Source organism: Cibotium barometz, chromosome 26 (assembly GCF_041138505.1).
Source record: "Cibotium barometz isolate CiBa-2024 chromosome 26, ASM4113850v1, whole genome shotgun sequence".
Lineage (NCBI taxonomy): Eukaryota > Viridiplantae > Streptophyta > Polypodiopsida > Cyatheales > Cibotiaceae > Cibotium > Cibotium barometz.
This window is the reverse complement of record NC_141071.1, coordinates 48,648,474-48,663,232: the sequence shown is the minus strand read 5'-3', so window position 1 is coordinate 48,663,232 and position 14,759 is coordinate 48,648,474. Positions and strand designations below refer to the sequence as shown.

Sequence of the window (14,759 nt, the reverse complement as noted above, 5' to 3'; positions counted from 1 at the left end):
TCATCTTCCCCAGGCATAATTTTCCATCCCGCATCCCACAACGGTACATAAGAACTTTTGGAAACAAAGCTCCTGACATACACACCATCCTGTCTCATCTCAATCCCAAAATCACTGATACGATCATCACCAATATCAGTGAAGCAACTCCTATTGAGGGTAAAAACTGATAAAAGCTTCATCAAAAAAGACCTACTGTGCCATCATATTTTCCTGTCCATCCACATAAGAAGCATCACCATCAAAGCCAGCCACTATAGGCAAAACAAACTCCTCTTCAACAGGCACCATTGCCCAAGCATCCACGTCAGTTTCTATCTGTTCATCTTTATCAAGGCCAGTAAGAAATTCATCTATCACAGCATCCATAGTCTCATCCACAGCATCAGCATCATTCAAAATCTTTTGGTGTTTCTCTTCCTTCATAGCCTCAATTCTGGTCGTGGCTTTCTTAACATTAATGCACATTTGGTCATCCAGCTCCAACTCTGGTTCATCCTGCAGGCTTTCTATTTCCCACTCATCCCACACAGGTTCATTATCCAAAGACTCAAAAGTAGACTCTTTCACATCACATGCATACCTTTGCTCATGATTCACTTGTACCTCCTCACATTCTTCCTGTATGGCTTCTTCTTGTTGGGCAACCTCATCACCAAGCACTTCCTCATCAATAACCAGGGCATCCATCTCTGCATCCTCCCCACTGGGGATGAAGTATCATATGTTCCCCACTGGATGAAGTATCATATGTTCCCTCACTAGTAGTGGTGCTACTGGTCGTATCATCATCACTTAAATCAGCTTCACTTTCCTCTTCATCCTGAACAGGCTCCTGATTACCCATATTAAACTGCTTTTTATCCCCTCTCCTGTCATATAGAGTAATGACCCCTTTCCTCCAATCTTGAACAGCCTTCACCGCTCTCAGCCATGGTCTTCCCAGAATGATGGGGAATGCACCCATTCCTGCAGGCATAACATGACAATCCACCAGCACCTTTACATCAAAAGCTTGTAGCTCTAACTCCTTAATCATACCTAAGCATTTGACCTTCTGATGATTGGCCAGCAGAATACAAAATCCAAACGCTTCAGTAAAATTAAGACCAAGCCTCTCCACAGCTGCTAGTGTGATTACACAAATCTGTGCTCCACCATCTATGTATGCCTCTCCCAGATTCTTCCCTTTGTACCATACATTCACCACAGGACATATATCAGGCAACTCCTGAACAGATAAAACAGTCACTATCCCTTTGGCAGGCTCCTTCTCTCTCGGGTTCACAAGTCTTTTCCACTAACGCTTCAAATTAGGAGCTAACTCTATCAATTGCCCAAAAGTAATATTAGCTTTCCTTCCAGCCATGTCCTCCTATAAATTGTAACTATCCTGCCCAACCCCCAGTGGAAAATCAATTACCTGAAACTTCCTACGAGACTTCCTCTTCTGCTTGATCTTCACATCTCCTCCTTCTTTCACTTTACCTTTCTTCTTACTAGGGCCCTGCAGCATCCTTGCTTTCCCTTTCCTGTGGCATCCGTTTTCCCAAAGGCATCACATCAGCTTCTGCTTCCTTCGTCTTCTCAAGGGTGACCACATCTATCACTTTAGTTTTTCCTTTCTCTTCATTTGTCAACCCACTGGTACCTGCTTCACCTTTAATTTCAATCCCATAATTATTTGCCCTATTGAGAATCTGAGAGGGTAGGGGATACATATCACCTCCCATTCGCTGAGGCTTATCACAATCCATACTTAGATGACCAAGCTCACCACAATTCCAGCATGTAGGAATAAACCATCTACCCCTGCCAAAACCACGACCACTTCCATAGCCTGTCTGACCTTCAATCCCTTCCTGATTGTAGCCTCTGCCTCAGCCACGTCCACCACCTCTGTTCTCCATCATCTTCAAGCTCAGATTCTTCATACAATCCACCATTTGCCTCATGTCCTGTTTAAACCCTTCATCAGAAGCTGTAACAGCTGTAGGTGCTACCTTTGTCCCCTGTGATGCGGCATTATTCACCTGAACTTCAGTCGGTTGCACTCTTTCCAGCACGGTTCTCATCGGTACCGCTTCTACCCTTCTCATTCCAGGCCTCAGTGCCACTGGAACCATCCCCAGCTGGTTCATCCGTTGCAATTTCCAATCTTTTGATTTGGCAATCTCTACTGCATCCTCATAAGACCTGGGCTTCTTTAATTCCACCTTCCAACGAATGCCTCCCTTCAATCCTGCAATAAAACTGTTGAAAGGACGGTAGAGGAGGAGGAGACACACACACAGGAGCAAACCCTAATGTATATTGCAAACCCTAACCATAGAGGGAAGCCATGTCCACTCTCACACAAAGCATAATGCACTAATCCATAATCCACACAACACACAATGAGTTGTGTCCACACTCTACTAACCCTAGCTAATGTCCACACACTATGACCAGCTGGACACGCGGTCATTTATGTCTCACACATGTTCCTACCTAATTTGCCAGCACATAGCATAGCTGGCTCACACTGACATCGAGCTTGAATCTCAACAGCCCCTCTCAAGCTCATGATGTACTGCCGATGAAGATGTAGATGAGCTTGGGATATCAAGACTCTCAACACTCCCCCTCAAGCTCATCCCATGTACTCCCAACATAGTCCGGAAGTACTCAAACTTCTCCCTGCTAAGTGGCTTCATAAAGATGTCTGCCACGTGCTCATCAGTCTTCACATACTGAAGATCAACTGTACCATCCAGCACCTTCTCTCTGACAAAGTGATAATGGACCTCTATGTGTTTGGTCCTCGCATGAAACACTGGATTCTTTGCCAACTGTATACTGCTCATGTTGTCACAATGAATGACAACTTTGCCATCAAGAGGCTCACATAAATCTGCCAAGAGACTCTTTAACCATATAGCCTCACAAGTAGCAATGGCTGCACCTCTGTACTCAGCCTCTGTACTGGATAAAGCAACTGTGGGTTGCTTCTTGCTACTCCAACTCACCACGGCACTTCCAAGTGTAAAAGCATATCCACTAGTAGACCTCCTGTCATATGCGCTACCTACCCAATCAGCATCTGTGTAGCCATGTATGTCCAAGCTTTTACCACTCTCATAAAATAGACCATAATGTGCTGTGGTCTTCACATATCTCATGATGCGTCTCACTGCATCCAAATGTGGTTTCCTGGGGCTCTGCATAAACTGGCTGACTAGCCCCACAGCATAACTCAAATCCGGGCGTGTGATAGTCATGTATATGAGACTACCAACCATCTTCCTGTACATAGAAGGATCATCCAATTCCTCGTCATAATCAGCCCGCAACTTCACATTTTGCTCCAATGGTGTACTCATAGGCTTACACCCTGTCATGCCATACTTTGCCAACATATCCAATGCATATTGGCGCTGTACTAACCAAGTACCTACATGATCTTTCACCACTTCAATTCCAAGGAAGTATCTCAACTCACCAAGATCTTTCATGTCAAATTGCCCACTCAAAGCTTTCTTGACATGCATCACATCTGCACTATGATCACCTGTGATAATCAAGTCATCCACATAGATGACTAGTAAAACAATCCCATGCTGTGTCTTCTTCACATAGAGTGAAGAATCTGTTGTAGAAGTCTGAAAACCAAGTGAGATAAGATATCTGCTCATCTTATCACTCTAAGCACGAGGTGCTTGCTGTAGACCATACAATGCCTTTTTCAACTTGCATACGTGAGTGGGATATCTAGGGTGTACATACCCTTCTGGCTGTGCCATGTACACTTCCTCTTGTAGTTCTCCATTCAGAAATGCATTCTTGACATCCATCTGATGCATTTCCCAGCCATTAGCTGCAGCCATAGCAATGACTGCTCTCACTGTGCCCATCGTAGCCACTGGACTAAACGTCTCATCATAATCCAATCCTTGGGTCTGTGCATAATCCATAGCACTACTCCCACAGTGCTCACACTCTCATGCCTCAAAAGTCCTGACCATGGACGTACACTGCTACTCTCAACTTCTGCTGCTGGCCCAGACATAGTAGTAGAACTAGAACTTGCTTGTGGTGGCAAGTTCACATGCACATCAGCCTCAAGTGACTCAATAACACCCTCATCTTTTGCTTTGTACCAACTAGCAAGCTCATCAAACACCACATCACGTGAGATGACCACTTGTCTAGTTTGAGGGTTATAGCATTTGTATGCCTTTCGATCCTGTGCATATCCAACAAATACACATTTCTCTGCTTTAGGATCCAACTTCCTTCTTCTTTCATCAGGCACATGTACATAAGCTATGCATCCAAAAACTTTAAGATGTCCAATGTCTGGCCTGTAACCTGTGAGCCGCATCTTTGGCGTGCTTCCATGAATGGCTGATGTAGGTGTTTTGTTCAATATATACACTGCAGTAGCACATGCTTCTGCCCAATAGTAATTTGGCATGCTCTTTTCATTGAGCATCGCCCTTGCCACTTCACATATGACTCTATTCTTTCTCTCAGCCACACCATTCTGCTGAGGTGTATACCTGCAAGTCAACTGTCTTCTTATTCCATGCTTCCTCAAGAAGTGCTCAAAAGCCTTTGAGGTGTATTCACCACCTCCATCTGTCCTCAGACATTTAATCCAACAGCCATATTGCTTTTCTGCAAAAGCTTTGAAATCCCATGAACTTTTCCAATACTTCACTCCTCTCTCAGAAAGTATATCCATGTCATCCTGCTAAAATCATCTATGAATGTAACATAGAATAAACTGCCTTTGATAGATGGGTTTTGTGCAGGACCCCATACATCACTGTGTACTATCTCAAGTGGCCTGTTACTCATATTTCCTTCTCTAGGAAACCTCAACCTTGCCTGCTTTCCAAACTGACAGGTTTCACAAACATGCATATGTCCATCATATTTGAACCTAGGCAATCCATTGACAATGCCTCTTGTTCGCATGTTCTTTAATCTCTGTATATTGACATGTCCAATCCTCTTGTGCCACATATCAATGTCCTGTACCACATTCCTGCTCTTTGAGAACATGGCTGATTTTAGCTCAGGAATTCCAGCATCCAGCTTAAACAATCTTCCTTCTTTCTTGCCTTTAGCAATCACTCTACATCCATGTTTGAAATCTTCAACGAAGCATCCATGCTCGTTGAAACGAACTTGTAATCCTTGTTCTACCATTTGACCAACTGAGGCCAAGCTTTTAGTGATCGAAGGCACATACAGCACATCTGACATAGACTTTGTCTGACCATTGTGCATGACCAATGGTACACTTCCAACATGTGTAATGACATGGTGGGTATCATCACCTGTTTCCACATAGCCTTTTACATCCATAGGCTTCATGTGCTCAAACCATTTACCATGACATGTCATATGGTTTGATGCTCCTGAGTCCATATACCATGTATCATCATTCTCAGCATTTGTTGTCATAGAACCCACAACATGCTTCATGGCAAACAAATGATTTGCAGTTCCATCATTGCTACTTGATGCATAGTTACCACCATGTTGTGCATAGTTTCCACCATAATAACCACCACGTTGTGCTCTTCCCCCTCTCAAATCATTCTGTTTGCGGAAACAATCTCTCGCCATATGACCATATTTGCCACAATAATGGCATTCCACATCTTGCATAGAATTTTGTTGGCCTTGCCAACATGCTTGACCATGGGGGTTGCCTCTACCTCGCTAAGGTGCATATCCACGACCACCTCGAGCACCATATGAAGGCTGAAAATTCTGTTGTGGAGGCCTATCCTGCCATCCACGACCATTACCACCACGTCCACGTGATGTGAATCTCCCCCTGCCTCTAAAGCCTCTCTGCGAGTAGAAAGCCTGATTTCTGCCATCATCATGGCTAGAAGATGCATCCAGAAATGAATCACTGAGCTTGATTTCCTCAACCAGCAAGAGGGAAACCAACTCATCGAAGTCGGGTAGACCTGTACTCCTCACTGAGATAGATGTATCAAAGGATTTGTATTCCTTGCCAAGACCACGCAAGGTAATATCCACCAAATCATCATCAGGCATGGGGGCATTTATTGTGGCCAATGCATTTGCAAACTTTTTGATTTCTTGCACATAATCATGTATGCTCCTTTTATTCCTTTTCACATTGTGTATCTGCTGTCGCAATTGAGACTTGTGAACACTCGTATCTGTATCAAACATCTTGACCAAAGTATCCCATGCATCTTTGGGATTCTCAGCATCCTGAATATGTATGAGCATAGCATCAGAAATGCATATAGACAAATAATGCAGCACTTTGAATGCTCTCTCTGACCATTGCTTATGAGCAATAAGCTGCTCTGTGTAGGTTGCCGAGGTAGCTCAGGCTCAGGCTCAGCACCTGTAATGAGATTCCAAAATCCTTTCCCTTTCAAGAAACTCTTTATCCTGTACTTCCATGCCTGGAAGTTCTTCCTATCCAGCTTTTCACCAACAATCTGAAGTGGATTATCCGACATGTTACTTAATGCGTACACCTTCCGCACACTTCAAATCTGTAAATGAGCCTTCCTCAGCTCAACCACACTCCAATGAATGTTTCAGATACTCCAAGGTAGCCAACAAACTCCAAATTTGATGTAGAAAATCAACCTGTAATCATCCAAGATGAACTGACTCACTCAGTGCGGGATACCCTGAATTGAAAAGCCTTCCAAGGCTCCAAATCACAATGTAATGGTGTAATCAAGTATGGGCAACTTGCATTGACACCTAATGAACCTCAATGTTGAGTATCAACACCATCTGACATGTGTACATATCAATTTTTGAAAACCCCTTTCTCTGTTTTTGGAAAAACCAGAAAAACCAGTAGAAAATTTGCTCTAATTCCTTCAATATTTGTCCAAATTGGGCAACCAGGCATTCATTAGCTTAGCATTAGTGTCCATCAACTCCATGTAAGAGGAATTTGTCCAATTGTAAAACACCAAGGATTAATTGCTCGATTAAAAATGCTCTGTTTCTCTGCAACCAGTGGACAGCCTGTTTTAATCAGCTCATTCCCAGCTCAATTAAGCATCATTGACCAAACAAATCACATAGCCCTCTTCTCCAAAGTGTAAAGCATCCAATTGCTAAAGCAAACTTGAAATATGTCAAGCATCCAATGAGTAATTGACCTCCTCGTAGTCAAAAAACCAGAAATCTACCCTGTTTCCTCTGTATGGGCTGCGCCGCCTGCAATTAGGGGATTTGGGAGTGTTTATAATGTTGTTTGATGATGGGTATAGATGCCCAACACACCTAGGTACATGTGCAATCCACCAATGCTTGGATTTTTACAAAATACATGCTCCAAATGCTTCAATTTCGGGCTTCTTTTTCACTGTTTTGTAAGAGCTCAAAAAACCAGAATTTTCACACATTCAAATGCTTCCAAAATGCTCCAAAATCACAATAGGGCTTGCATAAGAGTTGCCATTACATCCCTCTTTGTCAAATACATATGTCTTTTGCCAGAATCACACGTATTTCCACCATACATCAATGTTGCCAAGCTTTAATGGAAAGCTTCAAAAACTAGAATTTTTCTTTGCTTTGATTTGCTTTGTTTTTGCCTGTATCACCTACAATCCGCTCAAGGATGTTTAGAGGACCTTACCCGGTAGGCCAAGCTCTTAGATCTGATAAGATTCGGTGTGCTCCAAGCTTCACAGCTCCAATGGCAAGCTTCACAGCTTCTTTTCACAGCTTCTTTTCCCTCTTCACTCACTCACTCATAAACCCTAATAAACAGCACAAGGCTCTGATACCATGCCATGAAAGGACGGTAGAGGAGGAGGAGACACACACACAGGAGCAAACCCTAATGTATATTGCAAACCCTAACCATAGAGGGAAGCCATGTCCACTCTCACACAAAGCATAATGCACTAATCCATAATCCACACAACACACAATGAGTTGTGTCCACACTCTACTAACCCTAGCTAATGTCCACACACTATGACCAGCTGGACACGCGGTCATTTATGTCTCACACATGTTCCTACCTAATCTGCCAGCACATAGCATAGCTGGCTCACACTGACATCGAGCTTGAATCTCAACAAAAACGATCCTTCTTCATCATGTCCAGAGGTACCTGATCATCTCCCAAAGCCCTGCATAAAGTCTCCCACAGCAAAGAGAATTTCTTCACATAATCCTCAATCGGCTCCAATTCACCCTGTATCAACCCCTGCACTTCATGCCAAACTTTATCTGGGTCCTCAATTTTCTTGAACCTGTTCAAAAGAGCAGTCTTCAATCCATCCTCAGTCATCTCAATGCGTGGCTCAGCATCCTTCAATGACTCTTCATAAGCTCTGCACCATACCCTTGCATCCCCTTTCAAGCATATATTCAGCAGCCGCAATACCTGTACCTGCTCATTGATGTGGTTGCTTATGCATGCAACCTCCATTCTTTCTAGAAAATCTGCCACATCTTCATTTGGACCACCAAAAAACTCTGGATACGACATCATCTTGACCCTCAAGCTTCACTTCAAATCCAAGAAAAACTAGAAACACCTTCCTTCAATCTCTCACTCTGGGGCATACACCCTCGTAAGACAAATCCTTGAGCTATCCTCAGTGGGGGCACCAGAAGGATGTGAGGTGAAAAAAAGAAAGAAAACCCTGCCTCTATAGCCCTTCACCTCGCAAACTTGGAATACACACACACACCAATGGGGGCACCACCAGCCACCGACTGGAACACTCTCTCACCATGCACCACCCACCCACACCATACAGACAGCTCAAAATCCCAATCAACAGATGATTATCCAGAAAAAACATACAAAGCACCAACCATGTACAACTCGGCAAATATACCAAAAACCAGGACTCTGGCCAGGATTTACTGCCAAGGGAATGCACCCTTGCGTCTGACGACCAAGCCTTTGTCTCCCGGTCTCTGCAATCTCCAGAGGGCACCCACACCAGCAACCCTTCTTCACTTCCTCTGTAGCCCGGCTACTCTCTGTCCCCAACTACTACCTGCCAAGTGTCGTAGGCGAGCCCTATCTCCAGCCCACACATCAGCACCTCTGCAACCAATGCACACAAAAAACCAAGGCTCTCTCTCTGGTCAGCATCCACTCTCTGCCCGCAATCATCGCCCACACAAGACCAGCTACTCTCTCTTCAGAAGGCGCCCACACCAGCTAACCTTCAACTCAGCAGCTCCCCTCGCCTCTGTGTGTCGTGACCAGTAGCTTCGCTAACCACCAGAACCTTGCACAATCTCTTCAGCACCACGAACCACTGCTCAACGCAGCATCACCTTCCCTTGCATTCAGCCCAAGCCACATCTTCAGTCCTTGCTAACAGCAGCCCTCTGCAGCTATGACCTTGTTAGCTTTCCACCATCACCCGATAGCGATCATGGTCCCTGGCTGCGCACCCTTCTCTTGCTGCAGCTCTCAAACCTGCATAGGCCACCCCAGCAGCCTCTGTTTCTGCTGCTCTATCACCAGGCTCCTTGCTAGGAGGTCTCCTTCTCCGTTGGCTCCCCACGATCACCAAGGCCTTCGAGCAGTAGACGGCTATCTCTTCACGCCCGTCTGCTTTGTTGCTTTATCACCACGCACCTACGGCTGCGCTCAACTCACAGCCTTTCACTCGCCTCTGGCTATCTGCAATGCCTCGCCAGGCGTCTTCTCTCTCTACCCAGCGGCCCTTATCTTTTCCAGCCGTCGTCTAGATCTGCACAACACCCCCGCCAAGCAGCCTTCTACACTTTACACCCCTTCGCTCCAACCTCGATGACTCAGGTGCTTCCCACGTGGCCACACAAAGCCAGCTTTCGTAGGCTACCCGCCAGCCTTTTTCACCATCGGCAACTTCTTCACGTGCGTCTGTAGCAGCTGCAACGCCTTGTCAGTACAGCCACTCGAGCACGACCTCCTCTGGACCTGGTCTCCTTTCCACGCAACTGTCCCACGCTTACCAGCTTCTATCCTTGACCTGCTGTCTGCCCCCAGCCACCGCCGGCTCTGCCTCTCTCTTGCCAGCCTCACAACACACAAGTCGGCAACCTCCTCTTATGTCTCCGCAGCGCTAGAGGGAGGGCGTCTACTTTCTGGACCCGGGCTCCTTTTTCATGCAACTGTCCCACTCGAATCACCAGCCTATCTCTCTTTTTCGAACAAGGCGGCTATGCTTCTCCTCGAACTTTCGCCAACTTCTGGATGCTGCGCTGGCAGCCAACCAAGCCTTCACGTAGCTATTTTTAATTGGCCATGTTATATTATATTTTTATTTTTTTAAAAGCCTCAAAGCCACAAAATAATGGCCACACTAATGCTAAAAGACTCTTCTTCTCCTTTCTTCAGATCATCACGCCGCGCCCATAACTTTCCAATACCAGAGCTGCCCCCTCTTCACTTCCCACTGTAGCTACTTACCAAATCCGACAATTGCCAGTCGTTGGTGCCCTGCTTTTAGCAACTGTCTGCACACCACACTATTGCAATAAAACTCCCAGATCACCAGCATCTGCTCCGAAAAAAACACGTGCATATACCAGCTTACTGCCAAACCACCCGGCCTGTACATTTTCCAGGGCATTCAAGGCAAAGTTTATTCACACACCACACGTTCCATATGTACACTGACCCAAAATACCTTTCAGATTTTAGCCTGACAACGGGACTCCTTGCTTGTACGAGAGGATCTACAAAGCATAGAGAGGATGCAAAGAGCTTGGCCACGAGAGGGACCAAATGGGAAGACAATTCTACCTCGAGCACTTTGGATATTAACAAAGAAGGAGGAGAAGTTGGTGAAAGATGCCATTACTATATTCCGTACTCCAACGAGGTGCATGAGGTGTTTAAAAGGTGCCTTCACAAAGACAAAGAAGAGAGGTGTTGAGCAATTATATGGCTTGAAGTCCCATGATTGGCACAAGATCAGGGATTTCACTGACGTAAACGAGAACATGTGAACATGTTAATAACACAAAAAATCTTGTGATCACATGTTATATTCACAAAGCCTTCACAAGGGCCTTAAAAATTTATCTTTGTCGGGCATAAAAAATCTTCTTAGGTGGCCACTGACCTGCTATTATGTGAAGATGGTAACATGAGAACATGTGAATAGCTTATTCCCATGTGTAGCCAAGCTTTTAATGGGTTCCCAAATGGCAAGTGACCTGTTATTTTGTGAACGGTAACATGAGAACATGTGAATAACTTGTTCACATGTGTTATTATCACAAAAAATCTTGTGATCACATGAATATTAAATCCCTGCACAAGATGCTTCAAGTAAGTGAAACATTGAAGTTGTTTGTATTTAACTTGTTCAATCATGATATATCTAATCATGGCGTATAAATGTTTATAGTTCATTCTTCCTACAAGCATTTCCAATTGTGCATCCCACGAAGTGCGAGAGACGATTTATAAGATGGGGGAGCTTGTGAGGTTTGTACCCCAAACCCTCATAGCCAATTTTCTACATGCCCCCGTAACTTGTGCATCTATGCTTGCTTTATGTTGTAGTGGAAGATTTGTTTTTCACCACATCCATATTCCTACAATGGGAGGGTATCACTAGCTTTGTTGCCATGGAACAGGATCAACTTGGATCATGGGATTTATACTAGGTTCATTAATAGGCTCAATTAGCTTGATCATTTTATAGTGCATACCCATACTTACCTTTCTTCTTGCACCACTCAAGAAATTTGTGGTGCATTCTTCATTTAGATAAAACCAAAACACCTAACATTTTTGTATCTCAATAATAGAATGCAAGTGAGACACTTGAGGAATTAAGCATGATTAAATGCAAGATACTTGGTACCTTGCATTTTTATCTCTTAATAAAAGAATGCAAGTGAGGCATTTAGCATGATTAAATGAAAGAAAGACTAGGTTTTTCCAACGAGGTGCATGAGGTGTTTAAAAGGTGCCTTCACAAAGACAAAAAAGAGAGGTGTTGAGCAATTATATGGCTTGAAGTCCCATGATTGGCACAAGATGCTTCAAGTAAGTGAAACATTGAAGTTGTTTGTATTTAACTTGTTCAATCATGGTTTTATAGTTCATTCCTCCTACAAGCATTTCCAATTGTGCATCCCACGAAGTGCGAGAGACGATTTATAAGATGGGGGAGCTTGTGAGGTTTGTACCCCAAACCCTCATAGCCAATTTTCTACACGCCCCCGTAACTTGCGCGTCTATGCAGCACGTCTATGCTTGCATTATGTTGTAGTGGAAGATTTATTTTTCACCACATCCATATTCCTACAATGGGAGGGTATCACTAGCTTTGTTGCCATGGAAAAGGATCAACTTGGATCATGGGATTTATACTAGGTTCATTAATAGGCTCAATTAGCTTGATCATTTTATAGTGCATACCCATACTTACCTTTCTTCTTACACCACTCAAGAAATTTGTGGTGCATTCTTCATTTAGATAAAACCAAAACACCTAACATTTTTGTATCTCAATAATATAATGCAAGTGAGACACTTGAGGAATTAAGCATGATTAAATGCAAGATACTTGGTACCTTGCATTTTTGTCTCTTAATAAAAGAATGCAAGTGAGGCATTTAGCATGATTAAATGAAAGAAAGACTAGGTTTTTCCATGTCTAACTTCTTGAACACCAATCCAAGAAACAAAGACTGCTAATGATGGCGTGAGGATTTTCCTTAGCTTGGCTACCTGTAGTGGCCAGGCGGGTAGAAAAGCCTCAATGCTCCTGGATGATAGGAGGGTGGAAGTGAATGGCAAAGCTTGAGAGAGAATATGTAGTAGAGAAGAGAGTGACTGCTTCACAAAAATGCTGGAAATATGATATCCATCACAAGATGTCTCTTAACAATGGGATAAGAATGGTGTTTTTATGAGGTGAAAAAGAAGAAGAGAGAAAGTGTAAATGCTTTACATTTTTATTTGTTTGGGGGGCTGTGTTTGTTCTCATGAGTTACATTTTAATGAGTGTAACTCTTTACATTTTTATTTGTTGGGGAGGGTGTGTGTTTGTTTTTGAAAAGCTTGCTAGCTCCTAGAGGAAGCGGAGGTCGTGATGGAAGAGGACAAGGGTAGCGGAGGACTTGAGCTGGGTGACGATTCCGTAGCCTCGCACACCTCGAAAGTCACCGGTGCCGCCCACTATGGCGATCTCGTTGGTTCCAGCGTTGATGAGGCCATGCAGGCTGATGGTGCCGTTGAGGGAGCCATCGTCGTAAGAGAGAACCTCGACCTCCACGCCGTGGGCAGCGGAGGTGTAGCTGGCCTGGACGTTGTAGCCCCGGATGAAGCCCAGCTGCTTGGAAGACGCGTCAGCGCCCTCTGTCACGTTGAAGGCAAAGAGCTCCGTGCGGCCAAAGCTATTGATGGTGGTGCTGTCAATGGCCGGGATGAGAACGCCCAGATCCTGCCCGCCCTGCTCCACCTGCACGTAGTACTCCAGAGACGGCATGAGGCTAAAAGGACGTGCGGCGGCTGCGCCTCTGAATATCAGCGCTACTACTAGAAACACGACGCTCGTGATCATGCACTTGTCTTGTGGCCTTGACGCCATCGGAAGGCTGCCTGTTGAGTGCAGCTGCTAGCGTGTCTGTAATGGGAGTATTGTGGCCTAAGAGTACTGCTAGCGTGTATGGAATCAGGCCCTGCAGATAGCGCACAGGAGAGGGAGACAGAGATTTCGAAAGTCGCTTGATTGTTGTGCACTGTCCGCATCATCATGCTGCCTTGTTATAAAACCAGGATCTGATTTGAATGTTGACCAATACAAAACAGGATCTGATTTGAATGTTGACCAATACAAACACGACCCGGGCGGCGGCTGTTTGCGGCGCTCGAGAGTCGACTCTACCAAAACGTGGTATTACTCTCTCTCTCTCTCTCTCTCTCTCTCTCTCTCTCTATATATATATACATATATATATACGTCAGCGATTATGCCCACACCAAAGTTCTAAGGGCTTGTTCCCACATTGTCTTTTATGTTTATCTGCGATACAAAAATCCAAGGTATTTTAACACGCCTAACTTTTCTTCGGTGCTTTTTGACCCGCATCTGGGGAATGTTGGTCGACAATGGTATTTTGTATCCTGCGATGTGGGAACAACCCTTCACTTGAGTGACGCTTAAATGTTAACGTAACTTGACGATATGGTCGTTGAACATCGCTCAATCCCCCATGTGTCAACAAAAGCAAAAGGAGAATCAAAGAGCTTCTCTACAATTAATGAGCGCTTCATCTTTAGCATTCCAAAGGGTCAGATTGTGCCAAATGACTCACACAACTTCTCTGGAATTAATGAGTGCTTGATCTTTTGCATTCCCAAGTTCACATTATGCCAAATGGCTCAATGGTGAGATTAAATGCCAAATACCTCAAGGGTGAGATTATACCAAATGGCTCAAGGATAGGGCAAAAGTTTTAAGGTAGATCAAAGAGCTTCTTTGAAATTAATGACCGTTTGATCTTTTGCATTCTAAAGGGCGAGATTGCACCAAGGAGAGGGAAAAACTTTCATGGTTGAATCTCTGCTACTTACCAGTGTGAGTAGGGGAGAGAAGCCTTTCCCCAAACAAGTTATAGAAGCATTGAAATGTTAACAATCCTAATATGGGATTGATCACAGACGTGGATAAACATATATTCAGCATAAAATTAAGGTGGATTAAACCACACAAGAAACTCCATGACTAGAGGAAGAGAGATTGCACACTCAACAATAACTGTTC

The 14,759-nt window shown here is 44.3% G+C and overlaps 1 protein-coding gene across 1 annotated transcript; it reads right to left on the bottom strand.

Annotated features, from left to right (window-relative positions):
• Positions 1 to 12,763: 12,763 nt before the first annotated feature.
• Positions 12,764 to 13,717, bottom strand: LOC147624056 (uncharacterized). Its single transcript, XM_086820935.1, has one exon. The coding sequence runs from the start codon at positions 13,581 to 13,583 to the stop codon at positions 13,065 to 13,067; it is 519 nt and encodes a 172-aa protein (XP_086677061.1). The 5' UTR covers positions 13,584 to 13,717; the 3' UTR covers positions 12,764 to 13,064.
• Between the last annotated feature and the right edge of the window lie 1,042 nt (positions 13,718 to 14,759).

Coding starts and splice junctions, on each gene's coding strand:
- LOC147624056 (XM_086820935.1), bottom strand. CDS start 13,583: ATGGCGTCAAGGCCACAAGACAAGTGCATGATCACGAGCGTCGTGTTT.